The sequence below is a fragment of the Alternaria conjuncta genome (genome assembly GCF_024043145.1).
Source record: "Alternaria conjuncta strain BMP 0040 chromosome Unknown scaffold_4, whole genome shotgun sequence".
NCBI classification, from domain to species: Eukaryota; Fungi; Ascomycota; class Dothideomycetes; order Pleosporales; family Pleosporaceae; genus Alternaria; species Alternaria conjuncta.
The window spans coordinates 1,060,787-1,080,539 of record NW_026250093.1 but is presented as its reverse complement, the minus strand read 5'-3'; the positions used below and the strand labels follow the sequence as shown (position 1 = coordinate 1,080,539).

Below are 19,753 nucleotides of genomic sequence, written 5' to 3'. Positions count from 1 at the left end.
CATGAAGGCGTTGCGATTGATGAGGTGCTCATAGTAATTTAATAAAAGATTCTTTAATGATTGTCTTGAGATTATAATAAGATTATATGCTCACCTTCACACGATAGTATCAATTAGACTACCATGGAATAGTTCTCTTGTTCGCAATACGTCTTTCTCAAAAGGACCCGATTGGATGGGTGTGATGTATAAATTTCGGAAGTCGTGACTCGCTCCGTCACCGCAACACCGTAGGACGGAATTTTCTACGGAATCCGACCCGTGAATTTCAGACTAGCCATAGGAAAACAGTCATATGCCTACTGAAGTACTGTTCTGACATCGTACTCACATATAGTTGGCCATGGTGATCTCAAAACCTAGCGAGAGATGGGTAAATCGCCCCAAATCATGGCGCAGCTCCTCATTCCACTCATTCCATTGATGATCTTCTCCCCTAACTGCATGCAGTGCGCACTTTTCGACCTCTCTCTTCAGAGGATCAGAGAGCCTACTGGCGACGTTATTCGCGGCAAGCGTCCAAGCGATGGGGTTGTGATGGTATGTCTCATAAGCATACTCAATTTCGACACATAACCTTGCCAGTGACGCACGAGGTAGACTTCGGATGAACGAGAGTGAGGGTCGGTACTCGGTATCGCAGAACTCGTGACATGGCGGGACTTTGAGTTTCATTTGGATCTCAAGTTGTCGCAATGCAATCATGCGTGGGAAGAGATCAACTAGTGTTTTGTACTGCTCGGTTTCCGTGTCGAAATGCAGAGTCTCGATCAAGCCTTCCGTTTGGCGAAGATCTAACACAGTTAGATTCACTACTGAAAGAAATCTCGCGCGGATAAGTGTGGGAGCGTGGCGTATCTTGACCCGTCGCGTGACGCCCTTGACGTGAGGAAACTTGTAGCGCATGTCCAGGTCCATGTCAAAGCGAGCCAGATGATAAAACTGCTCGGCAGCTTCCTGGTACATCTGCTTGCTTGTGCGCATCCATGGAAGTTGCGCTTTATAAGTATCTATAATAGGTCCCTTATGGATATGATGCGTTGCTCTTACCTGAGTCTTACCGTGCATAAAAGCAGCGCTGAGATTTCCGAGTGCGTAGCGATAAATCTCATCTCTGATCTCGCGTGGAAGGAGCTCAAAGAACTGACACTGCGTAACTTGTGGAATACCAGCATCGGTAGGACCTCTGGAGGCGAGGGCTTTGTTTTGAGGAGTGAGGTGGCAACTGGATTTCCTGTCGCTGTATGCGGCGCTCAGCATACTCAGGGTGTCGTCCAGGTAGGTCGGATAAGCGACGCATATCAGCTCTTGTGTGCTCGGCAGGCGTTGGAGTTCCAGAGGCATGTTGTGCTTCGAGATGGTTAAGGAGGTGAGATATATCTGCGAAAGAGGCGTGGAAGTTATGTAGGAGCAGCACTGGATATTCTGTTGTGAAGATAGGTAAATCCAAGGGATGGGGATGGAGAAGATAAAGCTCCCAAGAGGACAAGAGATTAGACCAATCTATAGTTCAGCTTCTGTGCGAAGCCCCAGGCTGCAGTCCCAAAAATTGCTCGTAGCTTTTGCAATTGCTGTTGCTATTTGGACCGCGATATCTGTATGCGCGGGCATGCAAACATGGATCAATCAGGCACCAGCTAGGCCTCGTCGGAGGCACGTGAGACTGCATTCCGTTGGTGGAGAAGATCTCGAGAGAAATAAAAAGGATGAACCGCCCATGATGGATGGGAAATTACCCTAGCTAGAGATTTGTAACGTAGATGAGAGAAACAGAGACGCTACGTGATGGTTGTAAAGTCGAGTGATACAGTCGAAGATGATGCATGCAGGTCCAGGGCGCTAATCCCAGGGTCCAGGTCCAGATCTCCCCCACAAACGTCGTCATCCGTTCCGCCGACCCAGACAGTCCAACAACCCGGTTGCCTTGCCGCACGCGCGCAGGTAACCACGAAAGGCCACCTTTCAATCACCCGGCCTCTATTAACACATAATTTTGTCTAATCCTCTCACACACAACATACACTCAAGTCCTCGAATCCTTCAAACCCCGTACCAACTCGCGCAAACGACGCAGAAAAAGATGGAGAAGCTCAAGGAAGCCGAGACAGTAGCAGCGCAACGCTTGCGCAAGACATTCAAGTACCCGTCCGAATCCGACGATGAAGATACCGTAGAAGCGGGTATGGACGAACAAGGTACCCTTCCCTCTCTTCCATGCCCAATCCCCGCCTTGCTGACAGAACTACACAGACCGCGCAGCCCTCCTCCAAACCCTCAGCACACACGACACATCCACGACGCACACATATACGCTCTTCCTCCTCGCGCTACCGTTACTCCCGTCGCTCCTTTACATCCCGCGGCTCTTCGCCCTGTCCACCCTCCCGATCAGTCTGGTCTCTATCGCAAGTCTACTAGCAACAGCGTATACGTTATATTTCCTGCCACTACCGCCGACGCAAATGGAGCCAATCGATGGTGTGGACGTCACGCCCTCAACACTCCAGCAATCGTCGAAAGGGAAGGGGCAGGCTAAGAAACCTCTGGGTGGATATGGAATCTACAACAAGACGCCGTCGTGGGAACAACCGACTGAGAAGAGTGTCAGGCGGCCTGTGCCGTACATCTCGGAAGAGGCAGCGGATAAGATAGCAGACTCTATTGTGCCAATCAACCGGGCCGTGTGTGGGCTGTTGGCGTTGTATGAGGTCTGGCAAGGGCGTGGCTGGGGTGAAGGGCTCATGGTGGGAGGCGGCTTCTTGCCGGGGGTAATATGCATGATCATTCTGTGGGCGAGGACGGAGTTGAGAATAATCGACATGGATACGTTGGAGAAGATGAACAAGGGTGCTGGGCAGGGGAAAACACATTGAACACAGATAAGCTGCGAGTTTTGGAGTTAGGTCATGGGACGGTCACGACTAAGATACCCATCCAGGAATGCATGATTGGTCTTCTAGCTGTAATAACGATATCATTAGGTTGTATGTATGGGTGAAGGAATATGTCCGTGATCAATGTCATGTCGTGTCGAATGCAAAAGTCAAACGCTGCGCTGTGCTATGCTGAGCTGTACCAAAGATGCCAAACCAACGCCGCGCTCGCTGAAAGTTACAGATTCCAAATTTCTCTTTTTGCGTAGCCAGCACTAGGCGTGTCATGGGCTAGCTTCTAGGACTTCGGTGTCCGAGTCGATGTCTACGCGTGTAATGTGCTCGAAGAGGTTTGAAGTTGATGGAAGAGGTTCCTAACCACGCTTCCAGAACTGGTACTTCTTCTTTTGCGGCTTCTCGTTCGCGTCGCCGGCGACCATGTTGGTGTCCCTGATGCCGCCTGCCTCTGTGCCAGCAGCGTCCATGTGGTACGCCTTCTCGTTGCCTCTCTTCTTACCCTTCTTGACATCTCTCCTTGAGGCGCAGCAGCAGCAAAGCCCCATCTGTACGAGCCAAGCAAAGATGGCGAAAGCACTTGCTACCCACATGAATGCGAAGAGAGTGGTGCCTATCTCCGCCGATATGTTTAGCTCAGCCACACCACCAATAGTGTTGCGGAAGATGATGAACATGACGGTTGCGATGACCGAGGCGACGGTTACGAAGAGGGCGTTGAGGAAGGCGAGGATTGCGACGACGAGGGTAAGCCAGCGCGTATAGATGGAGATGGGCATGACGAAGATAAGGACGAAAGACAAGACTGTTGCGGTCAAGAAGAGACCGAACATCCAGTTGGAGACGAGATGGATAAGGTCGAGAATGTCGTTGATGTCGGCGGGAAGATTAACTGTAAGTATGCATGTTAGTTACTCTATTGCCAATGTATGATATCTAGGACTTAGGGCGCAAAGCAACTTACTCGACGCTCCAGACAGAAGCTCATTGCGCAGGATTTGCACAGGGTTGAACCAGTATAGCGTCTTTGGCTCACTGCAGAAAGTCACGCCCTCACCCGCGTATCCCTCGCAGAAACCCCATAGCCCAACTTGATAGAAATCATGCAGTCCGAGCGTTTGCGCGATAGTGTTGATAAGAGCGAAGTTCGGTACGCTGGCAGGCACGATGTGGCTCAGGTCGAGGCGAATGAAGTACCAATTCTTAATGACGGCCTTGTTGCGTACACCAGAGATGTTGACCAGGATGAGGAAGATGAGGGAGATGAAGAGGAAGAAAGATGTGATCAGCGCCCATATCTTGCGCGTGCGAGTTGCGCGCTTGATTTGTTCTTTGCTGAGGTCTGGGGCGGTTTGCGTGACGGCGGTGTCGTCCGACTTGCGGCGGCGCGAGAAGATGCCCATGATGGACGGCTCGGGGATTTCCAGGCGTTGAAAGGGAGAAGAAGCAAGGCGTGCTGCAGCGGAGGATTGTGAGAGAAGAAAGTGAACAAGCAATGACAGGGCCTCAGACGAACGACGTAGAGAGCGCAGATCCGAAACGTTTCGTCGATTGAATGTCCAGGCCAAGAATGCCTTGAATCCGGGGCAACGCAATCTCCTACGCGCGTGCAGCAGCAGCAGTCGTGTATTTTATGGAGCCTGGTCGAAGATCGCGAGCTATGACGTACGGGACCCCTAACAGCAAAACTAGACACCGCAAGAAGGCGCTGGCGACGCGGCGCCCTTCTCACCAACGACACTCATCGGCACTAGGCCACGCGCCTAAGACACCAGAGGGCAAATCATTGCGCGCGACTGAAGCACCGGCGTGGCGCACGTTTGCTATGAGCAAGGTCTGGCCGGTACGCGCGTGCGTGGCTGGTCATGACGTCGCGCTGGGCACTGTTTACTGGTGATCTTTGGGGGTGGAGTTGGCTACTGTGTGGCTGTGCATGCTCTACTATGGTGTGGATAAAATGGAGGACAATGTAAGTAAGAGTGAGATTTTCGCGGGTAATAGAGGAGCGGCGTCGATGATCTACATACGTGGATAATTCTCTCGATGATGGCGCAGGCGGATGCGGAAGGATGCGAAATTGCGCTAGGCTTCGGATCTGCACGGCCAGACAGCAGAGGGGGCATCGCGAATCCACACTATTGCATGGCTCGACGTTGAGGCTCCTTACTAGACAAACTCGTGTTCGGGCGGCTAACATCACTAGTTACGTCTGATGCACAACATCACGCGTGGCCAGTATGATGGGCTTGAAGTAATGTTTTTTCTTTCCATTCCTCTATGTGCTCTGCTAGATGTTCCACAATCACTCAAGCCTCCACGGTCTCCAAACCACCAAGCTGCCCTCCACATCTCAACTTCGCCATGTCGCAGCAACGCAGAAGAATAAAAATTAGACATTGGTAAACGCCAGCCCATCGCTAAACCGCCCTAGAAACGAGTAATCTGCCGGTCATTCGTTGCACAACCGCGATGGAGAAAAATAGGAAAGCGTACTAGACGGACCGTCTGTACAGGTTGTTGCTGTGATGTGAAGATGGAGAGTAGCCAACGCGCGCTGTGTCTATGCCACGATACCAAGGAAATCATCAAGGCCGCTAAAAAGCAGTGTATAGAGAACAAGTTGACATAATGAGCTTTTAATGTTCGGTCGAGTGTGCGGAAAGCTCAGCCAGCGAGCAGGATGTCTGTCGTCAAAGATGTGTGCTGAGGAAGTCGCGACTAGTTTAGGCGCCCTCTACCATGTTCATCCTGGGTTTTAATTGCACCATGAAGTCATCCTTGGTACCCAGAACGTCCCTTGGTATCCTGCTGACACGGTTGGCTCCGCTGCGAACAGCAAATCGGCCAACTGCCGAGATGCCAGAGTGATTTGATCGGATTGAGCCAGCATCTGAGGCACCGCCACCGGCAGGGTCACGTATACGAGCAGGTGGTGCGAAATCGAGCGCAGTGAAGGTACCCGACTTGCGCATCAAGTAGGGACTGGGTAGCGCTGGCAGTTCGTCGTAGGATCCGACGAGAGGTGTGTGTGGTCGTACGGCCGGGCTGTATGGCCTGGGAGTTCCAAGAGGGCTGTCAGGTCGTACGCCGTTTTGCCTCTCGCGGAAGGAGACTGGCGGTGCAAAGTCGGCGGCGTCGAAAACCATGGAGCTCTCGGTAAGCTTAGCGGGTGTTGGGAGAGAGGACAAAGCGGATGGAGGAGGCAGCGGCTTCTTCATTGGCGGAGGCAAGCGTCCGCTCATTGAAGACATGCCACGCGGAGGTGGATATTGTGAGGAAGCCATGGAGCCGTTTGACATGTGCGGGCCACGAGGACCAGTGGCAGTGTTGCTTCGGAACCGGGGAGGAGCACGCGGGGGAGGAGTCATGGCACGACGAGTGATGGGCTCAGCGAACGGAGCGTTCGGCTGAGCGACAACGAAGGCACCGGTGCGAGGGTCGAAGACAGTGCCGTCTTGGTACTCCGAGCCGTAGTCTTCAACGTAATCGGTGTATTGGTGGCCGCCAGCAGGCTCAGGCTTTGAGTCGTCAAAGTATTCCTTGTAGAAAGATCGGATACGGTTGGCGCGCTCCTCAGGGTTCTCTTGAGGGTCATCGGAAGGCATGGGACGGAGGCTCATGGACAGACGGTTAGAGCTGGGGGCGAAATCGTCGACTCCAAGACCAACGTTCTGGGGACCAGTCGAGTAGCGAGGCTTAGGCGCAACAATCTTGGGTCCCTCGCTTTCCTTGGGAGACGGCGGTGTGATTTGGAAACCATCGCCGTAGCTCGAAGTGCTGATGATGCTGTGCGTGTTGGTGTTCTCTAACACAACAGCTTGGGACTTAACGCGTGGCAATGTGGGGATGTCGTTGGTGGTCTGGACGGGTGACTTGCTGACTTGCTTCTCGGTGACACCAGGCTCAGGAATGGAGATGGTGGGAACATCGGTGGGCTTGAAGGCGGCGTATTGGGTGGTGGGCTCATCTGAAGGCGAGGTGGCTGACGGAGGCGAGATGGGAGACGACTTTTCTTCAAACCGTGGGTTTAAAGGACTGAGAGGAATACCCGCCTCAGGGAACTTGCTGTCTGGGGATCGCGAACTGTCAGGGGACAGAGACTCGCCGCGAATGGGGTGCGAGGTCGACATCCTCTGTGCATTCTGAAGAAGGCCAGCCTGAAGACCTTCCTTCCTTGTTCCTGCGCTTGAAGTGGTGTACATAGATCTGGCGTCGTTTCCATAGGGGCCGCGGCTTGCGCTGCGGATGCTCTGGTCGTCCTTCAGATAGGCTACGGGGCCGTAGGGGTCGTGAGGATCGTGCTGCGAACGCGATAACGAGTGGAACGACTCCCGAGAGCCATGCAGGCCGACGGGCAGAATGTACGGGCTGCCAGTCTCGATCGAGAGACCTCGGTCGTGGCCTCCAGGGATTTCCTTCTCTGACACGCTCATCTCAGGACCTCCCTTCTTTCCGGCCTTGGCGACACCCTCCATGCCCCAGTCGTGAGACTTGTACTTGTCTTTGGAGTCTTCCTCTGCGAGCTTCCTCTTGTTCCTGCGATGTAAAAAGAATAGCACGATCGTTACACCGACGACAGGTACACTACATGCCGTTAGCGCATTCAAAGCTGAACAGACAGCCAACTCACATGATAGCCAGTGCAATAGCAATGGTTGGTACTTGGGTTGGCTTGGTGCAGCCAGGATCGCTGTCGTTGGTACATGTTGCGCTGGCGCGGGCCACCAGTACACGTGAGGCTCGTTCAGCTAGTTGGATCGTCTGGCTTGCACTGCTGGGAGAGCCAACGTGGATGTCGCGGTGCACATGGTGCATGTGTTGGTGATGTGAGTGCGGCATGGCTCTAAGACCGATGTCGCATGTGAGGTCGCAATCGATAGAGCTAGTAATGGATCCGGGGAAGCTGGTCCTTGGTATTGTCGACGTGACGCTACGATGCAGGTATTAACAACGTGAAGTCGTAACTCAGTCGTGACAGCTAGCTGGCAGAATAGTATATGCGAAACTCGTTCCGGGGTAGTCGAGGAGTGAGCGGACGGCAATAGCCAAGGTGACAGCAACACAAGCAAACAAACTTCGGCCCAAAAAAGAATGACTGGGGTAAGATACGATAGAGCTGCGAAGGGTGCTGGTGGTGGTTGCAAAAAGAGCGACAGGCCCACGGAGAGTGAGTTGAAGGAAAGAAGACGGATGGGCGCGAAGGGTAGATGAGGCGCCGCACAGGAGCCTGATCTCCGGTTCTGGCTGACAGGCCTCCTGATTGGGCGGCTGTCTCAAGCCTTGCACGGGTCAGGCCTGTTACGCCGAAGCAGAGAGTGAAGGGCCCGCGTTCGTCCCTAGGCGCAGCCACACGTTTGACCTTGAGCCGGCCCGCTGATTGCATTCACGCCCTCGCCCACCGCCCGCTGCGTCGCGACGTCTTTACTGCTATCGTGTCTCTCTGTACGCAATCGATAGAGCTATCGTCGTATTTTCCCAGCTGCACATCCACCCGTCAGCTGCACCCGAAACCCCTACTGGCCTGCAGCTTCAGGAGGCAGCTAGGCCGCACCGTTTATTTTGGATCGCGCCCGTGCGGACCCGCTAGCCGGAATGGGCGTCGCTACTGCAGGAACCCTTTCGTGAACTTCCGTCATTCGTCGGTTCTTCTTCAACAACAGATTGTCGACCAGGGCTCCCGTTGTGAGCTCCAGGCCATACGACCGCTCAGAAGCGCCCTGGGCCCCTGAACCATACTATGTACACGCGAACGCCCGTATCTCCACGCTGCAGTGTCGTGCTACGTTCCCCGAAGCACAACAGCTCAGCGATCTTTTTTCGCTGCATAGCCACTGTCGTCCTCTGGTCGCCCAGGACCCGCAAAAACACAATCCTCCCCCTTTCCGAAGCTGTGGAGCTCAAACTGGTCCAGAACAAACCCGCTCCACGCTGTCTTCATTTCCCGATCCCGCAGCGGCCGAGCGTTGGTTGTGCACGACCTGCGACGGCCTTGCGTTCTGCATGTAGGCTCCCCCGAGCCCGCTTCCGCTTAACAACCGTCATTTATCGAGATTGTGCCCTTGACCCGTCATATTTGTTCTGCTCTCCTTTCGACATGTGAAACTCTTCGCAGCTTTGTGAAACTCATAGGCACTGAATGCGCAGAATGGGGTTGCAGTCGTGCATCGCTTTTTGTACGACGACTGTTGAGGCACGAAGGAATGGCCAAATCTGCCTCACCGCCACGAGCCTCGCCCTACGAGACCCCTTCATCACTAGGGAGATTACCCGTCTTTCGCCATCGGAATCGCCATCAAAATCGGCTTCTGGTGTTTGATGAGCGCATGGTTACCGGCATAATGTCTAGGCCTTTACTACAGCCTCGCGTGTACGGCTTTGTTGTCGGGAGATTACTCCATGTGATGTCATGTTGGACGACAGTGCACTTGAGTAATTCATCGTTAACTTTCAGTTTTGAGTCTACTTGTTAGTGAAAGGGTATATCCTCGTCGCGCACGCACGCATCGAGAACGACTCTTTGCGAATCTTGAATCATGAATCGATCGACAGTGGTGTGAACTGTAACCCTAAGCGCCAGAAAGTGGGTTGTACGATAAGTGTCACAACTTAGACTTCGTGGCGGGCGACCTTCACCTTTCCATGCGTTTTGTAATCTACGTATTCCTGGTGGAATCTGTCGTTCTTCCATGTGCGTCCTGTTTTGATGGTAGTAGACTCGAGTCTTGCTAGTTTCCTTTCCCACTCTCCCACACACAAATGCAGGTGCTATGTGACAATCTGGGAGCTGGACATTCTCGATGGTCTCGACATGGGCTGGATCGTGACGTCTGTAAATCAGCGCTTAAAGTATACGTTGCTTGTTTTCCGACTTTTGGGCATATGGACGATCAACAACTACTGTCGTTGGGAGTTCCATGCTCATTGCGTTTCGAGACAAACGGACGTACACCGGCACCTCGAAATGCAATCAGTGCCGGTGGGCCAGCTTCCAGTAATCCCCACAACGCGATGTCATGGGATCTTCTGCAGACAAAGGTAGACAGAGGTCGGGTTTACACAATCCCAATGGATCTGGGGATACCAGGTTGAGTTTTTACTCGATTGATTCGGCTGTATGCCTTCTGAGATCCATGCCTGGATTGATTCAATGAAAGACGTTTGCCTGTGAAAGAAGCCTTCGATCGCTTCGATAACCACGCGCTGCAAAGATCCGAATCGGGAGGCGTCAGCTTATATGGTACGGAATGATTGGAATACCAGAGAATAATTTTTGCACGCATTAATGACGGGCTGGTTTGAGAGCCAAGATTTCATCATTCCCGACGGCGTAGATGTTTATGTTGTTACGCCGTTCTTGATTTAATGAGTAGAAGTCGGTGGCGTTGGTGTTGAGTGCTTCGAAGGGGATATATCGGCTTCAGACGCTGCCGGACATTCTCTTCTTTGTCGAAACTTTGATTGGGTCATATCGTAGGCGCCCATGTTCGGCAGAAGTCCAACGGGGGCTGTAATGGGTTGTACAGCGTCTGCGTAGAAGTTGTGAGATGCTCGGAAAGTGAGCCAATGTCCGCTGGATATTGGGAGCGACTCGGTTTGAAAATATAGCGAAAGCCAATTCGGTTGCATCCGGGTTTCTAGTATGTCATGACTGTAACACCTTAGCATGTATCCTCGAGCTGATGTTATGCATGCTTTGGTGATGCAATAGCTCTGTGGTGTTGATTACACGGGCAAACTCCGTCTCGCGAAGTGCAACGCAATTACTTCCTGCTCATCCGTACACGGCTAAGATCGTGTTCGCAGAACCTTTAAAGCCGTCAGAAGGAGCTCCAACGTAACGACTGATCTGTGCAGGCTCGTGGATGTGGTATACACAACTGCCGGATGTTCGAAAGAGGTGGGCTTCCTCGCGAGTCAAACCGCATGCTCTTGCCAGCACCAACGATGATGTCCGCGGACGGGTAGTGGAGGGTCCCTCATGACGAAAAAGAAAATATAGCACAGCGAGCCGTGCAGCAGTATATATGCAGCGTGACCTGGGTCACGCCGCACGACGCGGGCTTGCAAGTGTGCGGCCATGCAGCATTAGCGATGGAAGCCGACAGAAGCGATCGTGGGGACAGAACGTGGCTGGCCAGGAGCGGGTTTCACCGAGGAAGTACCGATTGACTATGACGCATTGGCCATTCTCCTCTCACGAGACAAATCACCATCGAACAACGAAGACGTACATGCAACACGACATTGACCTGTTACCGACTCGCTGCTCACCCTTCACACCCTCTTGCTACTTTCTTTGATTACATTAACCAACACTCCGCCCAAGCTCTGACGTTGGATCTCGATAAGGGCTCATTCCCAGCCCTGCAGCTCGCGATTCCCTTTGGTCCCTGCGCTGCGTAGCTACGCCCCACTGCCACCCCAACTTCTTAAGGGTCCGATCTCCCTACACAAGCCGCACCAGCAACATGTCGCACTTCACCAATATGGCCGCCCCGCACACGCTATCTCCCAGGAGTGCCACACCAAGCTCTGGGAGCCGAACGATGGAGGTTCGACCTCAGCCCGTATTGCGTCTGTCAGCACCTTCCGGTGTGCTTCGTCTACGCGCAGAGCCATCAGAACGCCGACACATTCAATGGGCCGAAGACGTGGTCGACAACGAAGGCATGGGCAAGAAATCTTCCAAAGGTACGGTGATCTACTTCGCGCAATGCTGTTATAGCAGAGGCTAACGAATCTGAAGTTTGCTGCATCTACCACAAACCCCGCGCCGCTGACGAGTCTTCTGACGACGACTCCTCAGACTCATCGTCAGACTCAGATTCCGACTCCGAGCCCGACAACAGCACTGCAAGGCCTGCTGGGCGGATGGGTGGAGCGCGCGGCAGACGGCCACATCAACATGCTCACGACGATTGTGAGGACGTCCACGATCACGGCGAGGGCTCTAGTACCCCGCAAAAGCACAAGCGCCAACGGAGGAAGCCAAGCCCAAATGCCTACGAGAAGATGCCGAAGCAGAAGAAGTAAGCTGCGCTCTAGCTGGTAAATTTCCGGTGCCCACTGGGGGTTGGTCAGTACGACTTGAAAACGATTTTCATTGCTTGGAGTTACGGGTGTCCATGAGGCACATCATGATTTGGACTGCGTCATTGCATAGCGCTGGGAAAGGACTTGGATAGTCCGCAAAACGTCGCCTTTTGTGGCTGGACGTGAGACATTAGATACAACTGAGCATTGTCTTGTAGCATTAGAATTGCACATGCGAGGCTGAGAGCCTCAATTCCTACTAAACGCCTTCTCATCCTCCTTGTCTCTGATTGGTACAATCTTCACCGTTCTTCCATGTACACGCTGTTCTGCAGGTGTGAAACCAATTGCAGAAGACGTTGGGCCCCGCTGCATGTATCTCTCATGGCAAGACGTCTTTACTCGCTATGTCTTGCGGATCAAAGTACGAAGACATGCACGTTCAGCCGATCACGCGTCGATTATCGCCCTTGTCGACCACCCTTACTCGTAGAGTTTCCGGCAGCGCGAAAACTCAATCAGAAGTTAACCCACGTGTCAAGACCGCTCAGTCCTCTGCAGTGGCTGCATTCGCCTGTTCTATCACCGCAGGAGCGTGTTGTGTTGGAATGCGCACAAGCGTCTGGGGCAACGGTGGCCCATCTTCTGCCTTCTTTTCCGTCTCATCCTCGTCTTTCGGTTTTGGAAGTTTTGCTTTTTCGAATTAGTGCTTGCTGGATCTGTGAGAAGGGAGAACATACTTGACGCCATGTTTATAGCTCTTAGCACATTATGCCAGTTTGAGAGCACTGCCGCGACCGCTGATGAACCGCAACATTAGTATGATGTTCCTATTGTGCCGGCTGCGAGACCTATCGATCCAGCTTTCTGCGTGTCACGCCTGACATACCTTCTGTTCCATCTGACAATGTCGATAGCTTGTCAGCGAGCATCTGCATCTGGTCTGCAAGCCCTCCGCTTAGCGCTTGCAAGTCCTTCAAGTTGGCTAATTCGGCTTTCTTTTCTGCAATGCGCGCGAGCAACACGGGGGATTGTTGCTGGGACCCGCCCATGGACTGGTTGCGGAGATGTGAGGGAAGCGGCCGTGTGAAGTTTGACATATTTCTTAATCGGTCAACTTTAGTTGACGTGGTCTGATTTGTGGTTGGCGAAGTCGAGGTCGGAAATAGTAGGGAGGTGTTTTCAAATGTGTAGATGCGTCAACAGGAGGAAAGTCTGCCCCGGGGAACACGTGCAGACTGCTTTGTCGAGCTTTTGCGTTTTTTTCGTCTGGTGAGATACGTATGCTACCTAGGTATCACCGCATCAAATGCTGCCTTGCTGCATTGGTGAACGCGTTCGTGCCCCTCTCGTCACGTGGATGCGCTCTTGGCGCTAACCCGTCTGAACTTAGCTTTGTTGCTATGTAAACATGCAATGACGAACACAGAAGGAACACCTACCGACGCCCTAGAGTAGCAACGCCACGACAACTGCGCGACCGTCTACAACACTATAATTAATCTCGACATACCTATCTGCGCATATGGCGCGTCTCAACGAGCCGCCGATTGCACCCCAGCCGTCGGCGGAATCCATCGAAGCCCTCAAACGACGCTTTTTGAGGCAAAACCGCGAACTCGCAAAGACGAACTCTATTCAATCTATCCGCATTCGCAGCCTCGAAACTGACTGCTCGCGACTTCTTGCCGAGAATTTGGCATTGCGCGAGCAAGTCTTGAATCTCCACAACACGATTGAGTCGCGTCCGGCACTCGACCAATTTGATGTTGTCAAAACACAGCTTGAAGCCAAGCTATCAGAGCTCAGCAGTCTGGTAGCTGGGCTATCGCAAACAAGAAGTGGGAGTGGGAAAGACAGAGGAAGACGGAAAAGCCAGATGACTGCGAAGAGGAAGAGCGGAGAAGAGCGGCAATGGAGGAGTGGACTGGGTCTACAGGAGGTTGAGAACGCCATGCTGCCTACTATCACGGAAGACAAATACTATCCTCGCAGGACAATGGGGTATGTCTGGATCGCGTTCCAAGCAGTGACACGTACAGACGCGCATGGTGCTAACTTCTTGTAGTGCGGATGAGCTTCAGCAGACCTTAGAAGACCCAGACAGTCAATCCCCAGACATTGGCCCTCCGCCAGTTGCCCGATTCGAAGACGAAGACCCCATCGGTTTCGACCCCAGCCCCGCGATAGAAGAACAGCGAGAAGAAGCTGCAGACGACGGTGAACCTGCTCTATCGGTGAACCTCGAGACGCGTAAGAAGCGACGCGAGAGCGGGCCCAAGCTCAATATACGTCGTGTATCTCTCTTCGAATCACCGGAAGAGTCTGAAGAGCCAGTCGCGAAGCCTCTGCGCACTGGGGCCAAGCGGAAGTTCAGCGTTCAAGAGGATGAGGAAGTGAACCAAGCCAAGAGTGATGCTTTCAGGTTCAGCCGCCGGAATGCCCCAGGTGCTTCGGACGTGGAGGCGTCAAATGATGACTCTAGACCTTCTGCACTAGAACGCCCTCCCGTCCTTTCAGCTAGTAAGTACCCCCAAAGCAATAGTGTACACAAATCTGACTTGGTAGAACCCGTCAATACCGATCCAGTCTTGTCGCCAAAGAAGCAACGCTCTTCAGCTCAAGACAAACCAGATAAGCCAGACAAGCCAGCACCTAAGGCTCGCAGCCGCCCTCGATTGAATATCACGCGCAACACGACGTCAGAACTCCCGCTTCTACCAATGCCTGAACCTGTGCCTACTGCTGAGATTGTACTTGACTCTCTACCCCCGAAAACACCCGCCGTGGAAGAGACCTTCTCTCCACCATCTACAGAGCCGTCGACACAACGACCAGACAACAAGGATACACCACCACCAGGGGATCTCAACTCAGTAGATCAGACCGGTCAAGCCGGACGACCGGGTAGACGAGCCCGTCCCCAAGTCAGTTACAAAGAGCCCAGTCTCAATGTGAAGATGCGGCGTCCAGACGCCAAGCTGGTCGACGCGGTGATCGATCGCAGGGCCAGTGTAGATACTCAGAATGTACCTTCTACATTGGTCAAACGGGACGCCGATGGCGAAATCGCGTGGAAGCCGGTATCGGCAGTCACTCAACCGAGGGGTGAGGAAGAAGCTGAAGCTGGAAGCCCGTTGAGACAGAAGCTTGACCGGAACCAAGATTCCAAAGCATCGCCCGCGTCAATGGCTGAGCCAGAAGAACGATCAACGACCTCGAAAGCCATCTCCGCGCTCATTACCGAGACTAGCACTGCTAAGAGAAGAGTGGCTACTTCAACTGCAGGACCAGTGTCGGAGCCTCTCACCGCCAAATCTGCAGATCTTGCCCTCTCAAGCAAAGACACGATAGCTGTGAGACAAGCACCACCAGAGAAGGACACTTTGGCTGTATTCGACTTCACGGACTCGTCACCTGCTGACACTGGGTCCAACCCACGTGCCCGCGTCAACGAACTTGCCAAAACAGCGAGAAGCGCACGGCGACACTCCGCTATGCCTACATCTTCCTCGTCATCGGTGTCGGACGAGCGCAGAGCTGAAAGGGAGAAGACTGAGGGCGCGCTCCCTTCTTTGCATAAGCGCACTGGCAGCGGAAATGTGAAAAGTAGTAGTAGTACGAGCTTAGCGAGAAGCAACAGTACTAATGGTATTGCTAGGAGTACGTCGAGTGCTCGAACGACAGTAAAAGACAAGAAGCCTCCCACTGTAGGAAGCTTACCAGCCAATGCCAGCACGAACGACCTCGGGACGAGGGTCGATGGTGTGGAGGACGCAAAAGTACGGGATAGAGAGAGGGAGACGAGCACGCTGAGAGCCGAACGCGCCGCTAGTCGACGGAAAAGTATGATGCTTTAGGGATAAGTGCAGAGTGCAATGTAGACATGGAGGCGTTTTTCTGGTGTATTGGCGTTTTGGGGGGCATGACATGAGCCCTTTCTCCATAGCGGTGGCGTTTCTTTGCGAATGATACCTGATCTCACGAGATCGTCTCTGGTTTAGTGTAATTGGATCGCCTTATGACTATCATGAAGTCTGATGTAACGTTGCGTTCTACAATTCTTTACCTCGTTGTTATTGATGGCATGGTCTTTACACATTTGTGATTCACAATGTTGCCCCTCCGAAGAGATTCTTGTGGGTCGTTCTTGTGCAATTGTGCATCATCGATTGCGTATGGAATTGCACTCATTGCTTTGGTTAGTGGGAACATGTCTGTGGAAGAGTCTTTCTGTTAGCAAACTACACGCGGACAAGAGTGAATGGTGGTGCTGGTGGTGCTGGTGGTGATGTGAGTGATTGTATTGTTGTTCGATATATAGGTTTCCCTCCAAACGTGCCTCTTGCCTTGCCTCGAGATGACGAAACGAGTGTCCAGTCCCTTTGCTCGAAGCAGTCTCTCTCTGAAAGTCACATCTAACGGTCCCTGTCCTCGTACCAATCCTTGCTACCATTGTTGCTGAAGACCCTCTTGAAGCCCTTGGAAACAGCGTCAGTGACGCTAAAGTCATTGAAGAGCCACTGGTTGCTGTGCCGGCCATAGTACTTGAACTCTTTAGCTTCCTCGCTCTTCGCACTCCTGCCGCTGCCAACGCTGCTTTGCGTGTTCCTGCGGCTGCGCTTGTGAACGCGCGGCTTGCTGAACTCGCCTGGCGCGACGCCGACACTTTCAGCGTGCGTCTTGGAGCTGGGCTCAGCATGCATGACGCGGAGACCTGAGTACTGCGAGTACTGGGAGTCGTTGGTGCCCGTGGTGGACGTTGTTGCTGACTTGGTGAAACGGGGCATGATGCCGCTGTCAATAGAGGTGGATCGGGGACGTCGCTGGGACAGAACTGAATCGGAGGCGGTATCTCCATTGGTTTTGGTGGTGGAGTTGTTGTTGTTGGATTTGTTTTCGAACGAGGCAAGCCTTGAAGTCAAGTCTTGTGCGTCGATGCGTTGGTTGTTGTAGTCAGTCATCGGCAGGATAGTCGGGGACTGAGTGGTAAAGGTGATGACGTTGGGGTCTTGGTTGATAGTGGAGTGTGTTTGATAGTCTCGAATCGTGTCTGACTTTGATGTTGAGGCTATTGGTTTGGAACTGATGCTCGTAGGTGGTGCTACCATCGATTGTGGCAGTGTATGCTAGGGGTATTCTCGAGTATATATGCTTTCCTTCAAAGCACGCCAAGACTATGTCCTTCACCTCAAAATGCAGTCAAGACTTATTCCCGCTCCCAAGCCTCTTGGGTGGAGTCACGGGCTCGACGTAGGGGAAGTCGGCTCGGCACAAACGTCTATCTTGGCCCAACCATAAGCTTCATCCAACGCTAACAACCCACTTTATTCTGCAGTGTTCTCAGTCTCGTTCGGTTAAACGCTATCGTACGCCTAATACGAGAACACATGACCTCTAACCCTTGCGCGTAACGGTCAGCCTTACGGCTGTATCGGCACGCAAAGAGACCGTGCTCCAGCCACAGCAAGCCACACCCAATCCCCGGTTCAGTAGCAACACATTATGCAAGGCCGCGAATGCATGCTCCTGCAGCATGACATCGTTTTTACTAGCCACGGCTGGGCGAGACTCCGATCCTTCCGGCTAGCCACTTAGAGATCTAGCTGTGGCTTGTAATCTGTGGCTCGTGAAGAATTTACCTAGTTTCGGCCTTGCGGCCTGAAGAGTTGAGCCGCAAGAGTCGGTCAAGCCACACGACGTTGAAGGGCCCTCAGAGTGGACACTAGCTGCATTGAAATGCTCAGTAGACTCGTCAGGAATTGAATATGTTGCCGGTGTCCCACGCCGTAGCCAAGAAGGAGCTGTAGTCTTCGTTGACACATGACATCGACGAATGCCAATAAAAGCAAGGGCTGGGCGCTGATGTACCTCGAGCGAAGAATCAACTTTTGGTAAGCAGCCCCGAAAGGTTGGGCACGTCTCGAGCAGTCGCCGACGATGTGCTCTCCGTGGTCAATATCAGGTTCGGACGCGCGTCAGGATTCATGGAGGATGACGTGCAGAAGGAGACAAGGAAAGAGCTTGCAGCCAAAGCTACTTTGTGGACTTGAAAGGACCATGAGGCGCTAAAGAATTTTGAGCATAGAAAAACAAGAGTAGGAAGCTGCATCTGACTGGAAATGGCTTCGCTTGCCAGCCGAAACGCAGCTTGAATTCTTGAAAGTTAACATTCGAAGCTGAGCTTTCTCTACAGAAGCACAATATCATAACTTGTGTCCTAGTGTAAGAACAACGCCATACGCCGCATCATCGTAATGGGTATATGGATATCAGAAACACCTGCCAGCGCCGCGCATTATAATTCAAGCACCAGTTCATACACCTGGGACACCTCCCTTGCTCCGAATGCGCCCGTCCTTGACCGAACCTATTGTGACACCTGCTTCGCCAGTCATCCAACCTGGCATCTTCTCACCATCTACAATGCCCTCTTCAACCAATTGTCTGATGCCAGCGAAAACATGCGTTCCTTGAAAAGTGACTCGTACATTCGGTACCCAGCCTTCCTCGCTTCGTATTTCCTCAATATCTTCCGCGGTTCTATCGAGAAGGGAAGGACGGCCACGTCGTGTCTGGTGAGAACCTTGGGCATCGAGATTCGATGTGTCACCGTCTTTTTGCGTCGCAGTGCTGCCATTGACGGGAGACGGGAATGGGTCATCAATGCGAACTTCGACTCGTTCAAGGCCTTGGCCATCGTCGGGCTGCGCCGAGCTACCGAACCGGCCAGCGGCTATCTCTTTTCTACGTTTGGCCTCTGAAGACTCTTTGCCGTCCAGTGGTCGCTTGGGCCTGCCTGGCCCAGTCTTGGGTCCACCGGCGGCACTGCCCTTTTCGCCTGCACTCTTCTCTTGTCCGTCGCCTTTTTGTGTGGTAATGAAATCTAGTGCATTCTGGCTGAAACTATGATCCTGAAAGATGCTCCAACCACCTGCTGCTGCATTGCTCTTGCCGGGACCGCGGTACGTGAGCAGCGCATCGAGTGACTTGGTAGTAAAGTTTGTGCTTGTCAACTGGTAACGCGCAGAAGGTCTCGAGAAGGCTTTCGGTATTGCTTGTTGCACGATGTCCCTCAGATGCCGCCCCTCATCTCCGACGACCTGGCCGGTGAGCGTTGCTAGCGACGAATATACAAAAGGCGAGCCATTTGGCCAGACGAAGAACACGGCTTTCGCACTGTCCGTGCTACTGGACTCTACAGTCAGCGATGCCTCGTTGCTGTAGGGCGAGTCGTGTATGTAGACGCGTAGGATGGTCATGGGCGATGTTTTTATCCGTGTCATCAGGTAATGCGCCTTCATTAGTGGCGTCAATTCTCTTGCGAGATTTGACATGAAGGTTTGCGCCTGGAAGCGTGGGAGGTGGTCTGAATCGTTTGTGACTTCCATGTCCGTTACTGGTGATCGCGCATTCGGCATTTTGGTAAGACGCTTGGCTGTCCAGCGCAAGGCATTCGGATGGTCGAGGAGGTACTGGATCTCAGCCGTTGCCAGCTGGTACATGGATATGCCGTGTCGCCAGTCTCCCTCGAGTATGCGGTCGAGCACCTCCCTCCTGCCACCTTTGCGCGCGGCAAGCTGCTTGTACGCCTCTTGGAGCACCTCATAGCTTTGCGCCGGCTCGTATATCTCGTCCTCATCCTCATCCTGTATCCGATCGCCGAGGAGGTATGGCTTGCAGAAGTCGCGGTTCTTCTTGCTGAGCCATTGCAGCGCGAGCGATACGAGTGACTGGCGGGAGAGCTTGGTGAAGGTTCGCTGGACTTCGCGGTGGTTTACGGGCAGCCGGTGGGAGTGGGGGATGTTCTTGTAGTCGGGGGCGGTAGCCAT

The 19,753-nt window shown here is 53.1% G+C and overlaps 9 protein-coding genes across 9 annotated transcripts; 3 read left to right on the top strand and 6 right to left on the bottom strand.

Moving 5' to 3' along the window:
- Window positions 1-327: 327 nt before the first annotated feature.
- On the bottom strand, window positions 328-1,344 carry J4E85_003196 (uncharacterized protein; the record flags this gene model as incomplete). Its single annotated transcript, XM_051467467.1, has 2 exons — window positions 328-1,010; window positions 1,062-1,344. 2 exons carry the CDS (start codon window positions 1,342-1,344, stop codon window positions 328-330), a joined length of 966 nt encoding a protein of 321 aa, XP_051328626.1.
- Window positions 1,345-2,080: 736 nt separating this feature from the next.
- Window positions 2,081-2,873, top strand: J4E85_003195 (uncharacterized protein; the record flags this gene model as incomplete). The annotated part of the gene is made up of 2 exons (XM_051467466.1): window positions 2,081-2,195; window positions 2,251-2,873. The coding sequence occupies 2 exons, from the start codon at window positions 2,081-2,083 to the stop codon at window positions 2,871-2,873; spliced, it is 738 nt and encodes a 245-aa protein (XP_051328625.1).
- A 374-nt stretch (window positions 2,874-3,247) lies between these two features.
- J4E85_003194 (uncharacterized protein) lies at window positions 3,248-4,291 on the bottom strand (the record flags this gene model as incomplete). Its single annotated transcript, XM_051467465.1, has 2 exons — window positions 3,248-3,780; window positions 3,853-4,291. The coding sequence occupies 2 exons, from the start codon at window positions 4,289-4,291 to the stop codon at window positions 3,248-3,250; spliced, it is 972 nt and encodes a 323-aa protein (XP_051328624.1).
- A 1,320-nt stretch (window positions 4,292-5,611) lies between these two features.
- J4E85_003193 (uncharacterized protein) lies at window positions 5,612-7,703 on the bottom strand (the record flags this gene model as incomplete). Its single annotated transcript, XM_051467464.1, has 2 exons — window positions 5,612-7,472; window positions 7,519-7,703. 2 exons carry the CDS (start codon window positions 7,701-7,703, stop codon window positions 5,612-5,614), a joined length of 2,046 nt encoding a protein of 681 aa, XP_051328623.1.
- Window positions 7,704-11,356: 3,653 nt separating this feature from the next.
- On the top strand, window positions 11,357-11,921 carry J4E85_003192 (uncharacterized protein; the record flags this gene model as incomplete). The annotated part of the gene is made up of 2 exons (XM_051467463.1): window positions 11,357-11,579; window positions 11,635-11,921. The coding sequence occupies 2 exons, from the start codon at window positions 11,357-11,359 to the stop codon at window positions 11,919-11,921; spliced, it is 510 nt and encodes a 169-aa protein (XP_051328622.1).
- Window positions 11,922-12,468: 547 nt separating this feature from the next.
- J4E85_003191 (uncharacterized protein) lies at window positions 12,469-12,973 on the bottom strand (the record flags this gene model as incomplete). The annotated part of the gene is made up of 3 exons (XM_051467462.1): window positions 12,469-12,614; window positions 12,662-12,721; window positions 12,811-12,973. 3 exons carry the CDS (start codon window positions 12,971-12,973, stop codon window positions 12,469-12,471), a joined length of 369 nt encoding a protein of 122 aa, XP_051328621.1.
- A 473-nt stretch (window positions 12,974-13,446) lies between these two features.
- Window positions 13,447-15,781, top strand: J4E85_003190 (uncharacterized protein; the record flags this gene model as incomplete). The annotated part of the gene is made up of 3 exons (XM_051467461.1): window positions 13,447-13,925; window positions 13,990-14,444; window positions 14,490-15,781. The coding sequence occupies 3 exons, from the start codon at window positions 13,447-13,449 to the stop codon at window positions 15,779-15,781; spliced, it is 2,226 nt and encodes a 741-aa protein (XP_051328620.1).
- Window positions 15,782-16,339: 558 nt separating this feature from the next.
- J4E85_003189 (uncharacterized protein) lies at window positions 16,340-17,032 on the bottom strand (the record flags this gene model as incomplete). The annotated part of the gene is made up of 1 exon (XM_051467460.1): window positions 16,340-17,032. One exon carries the CDS (start codon window positions 17,030-17,032, stop codon window positions 16,340-16,342), a length of 693 nt encoding a protein of 230 aa, XP_051328619.1.
- A 1,206-nt stretch (window positions 17,033-18,238) lies between these two features.
- J4E85_003188 (uncharacterized protein) lies at window positions 18,239-19,753 on the bottom strand (the record flags this gene model as incomplete). Its single annotated transcript, XM_051467459.1, has 1 exon — window positions 18,239-19,753. The coding sequence occupies one exon, from the start codon at window positions 19,751-19,753 to the stop codon at window positions 18,239-18,241; it is 1,515 nt and encodes a 504-aa protein (XP_051328618.1).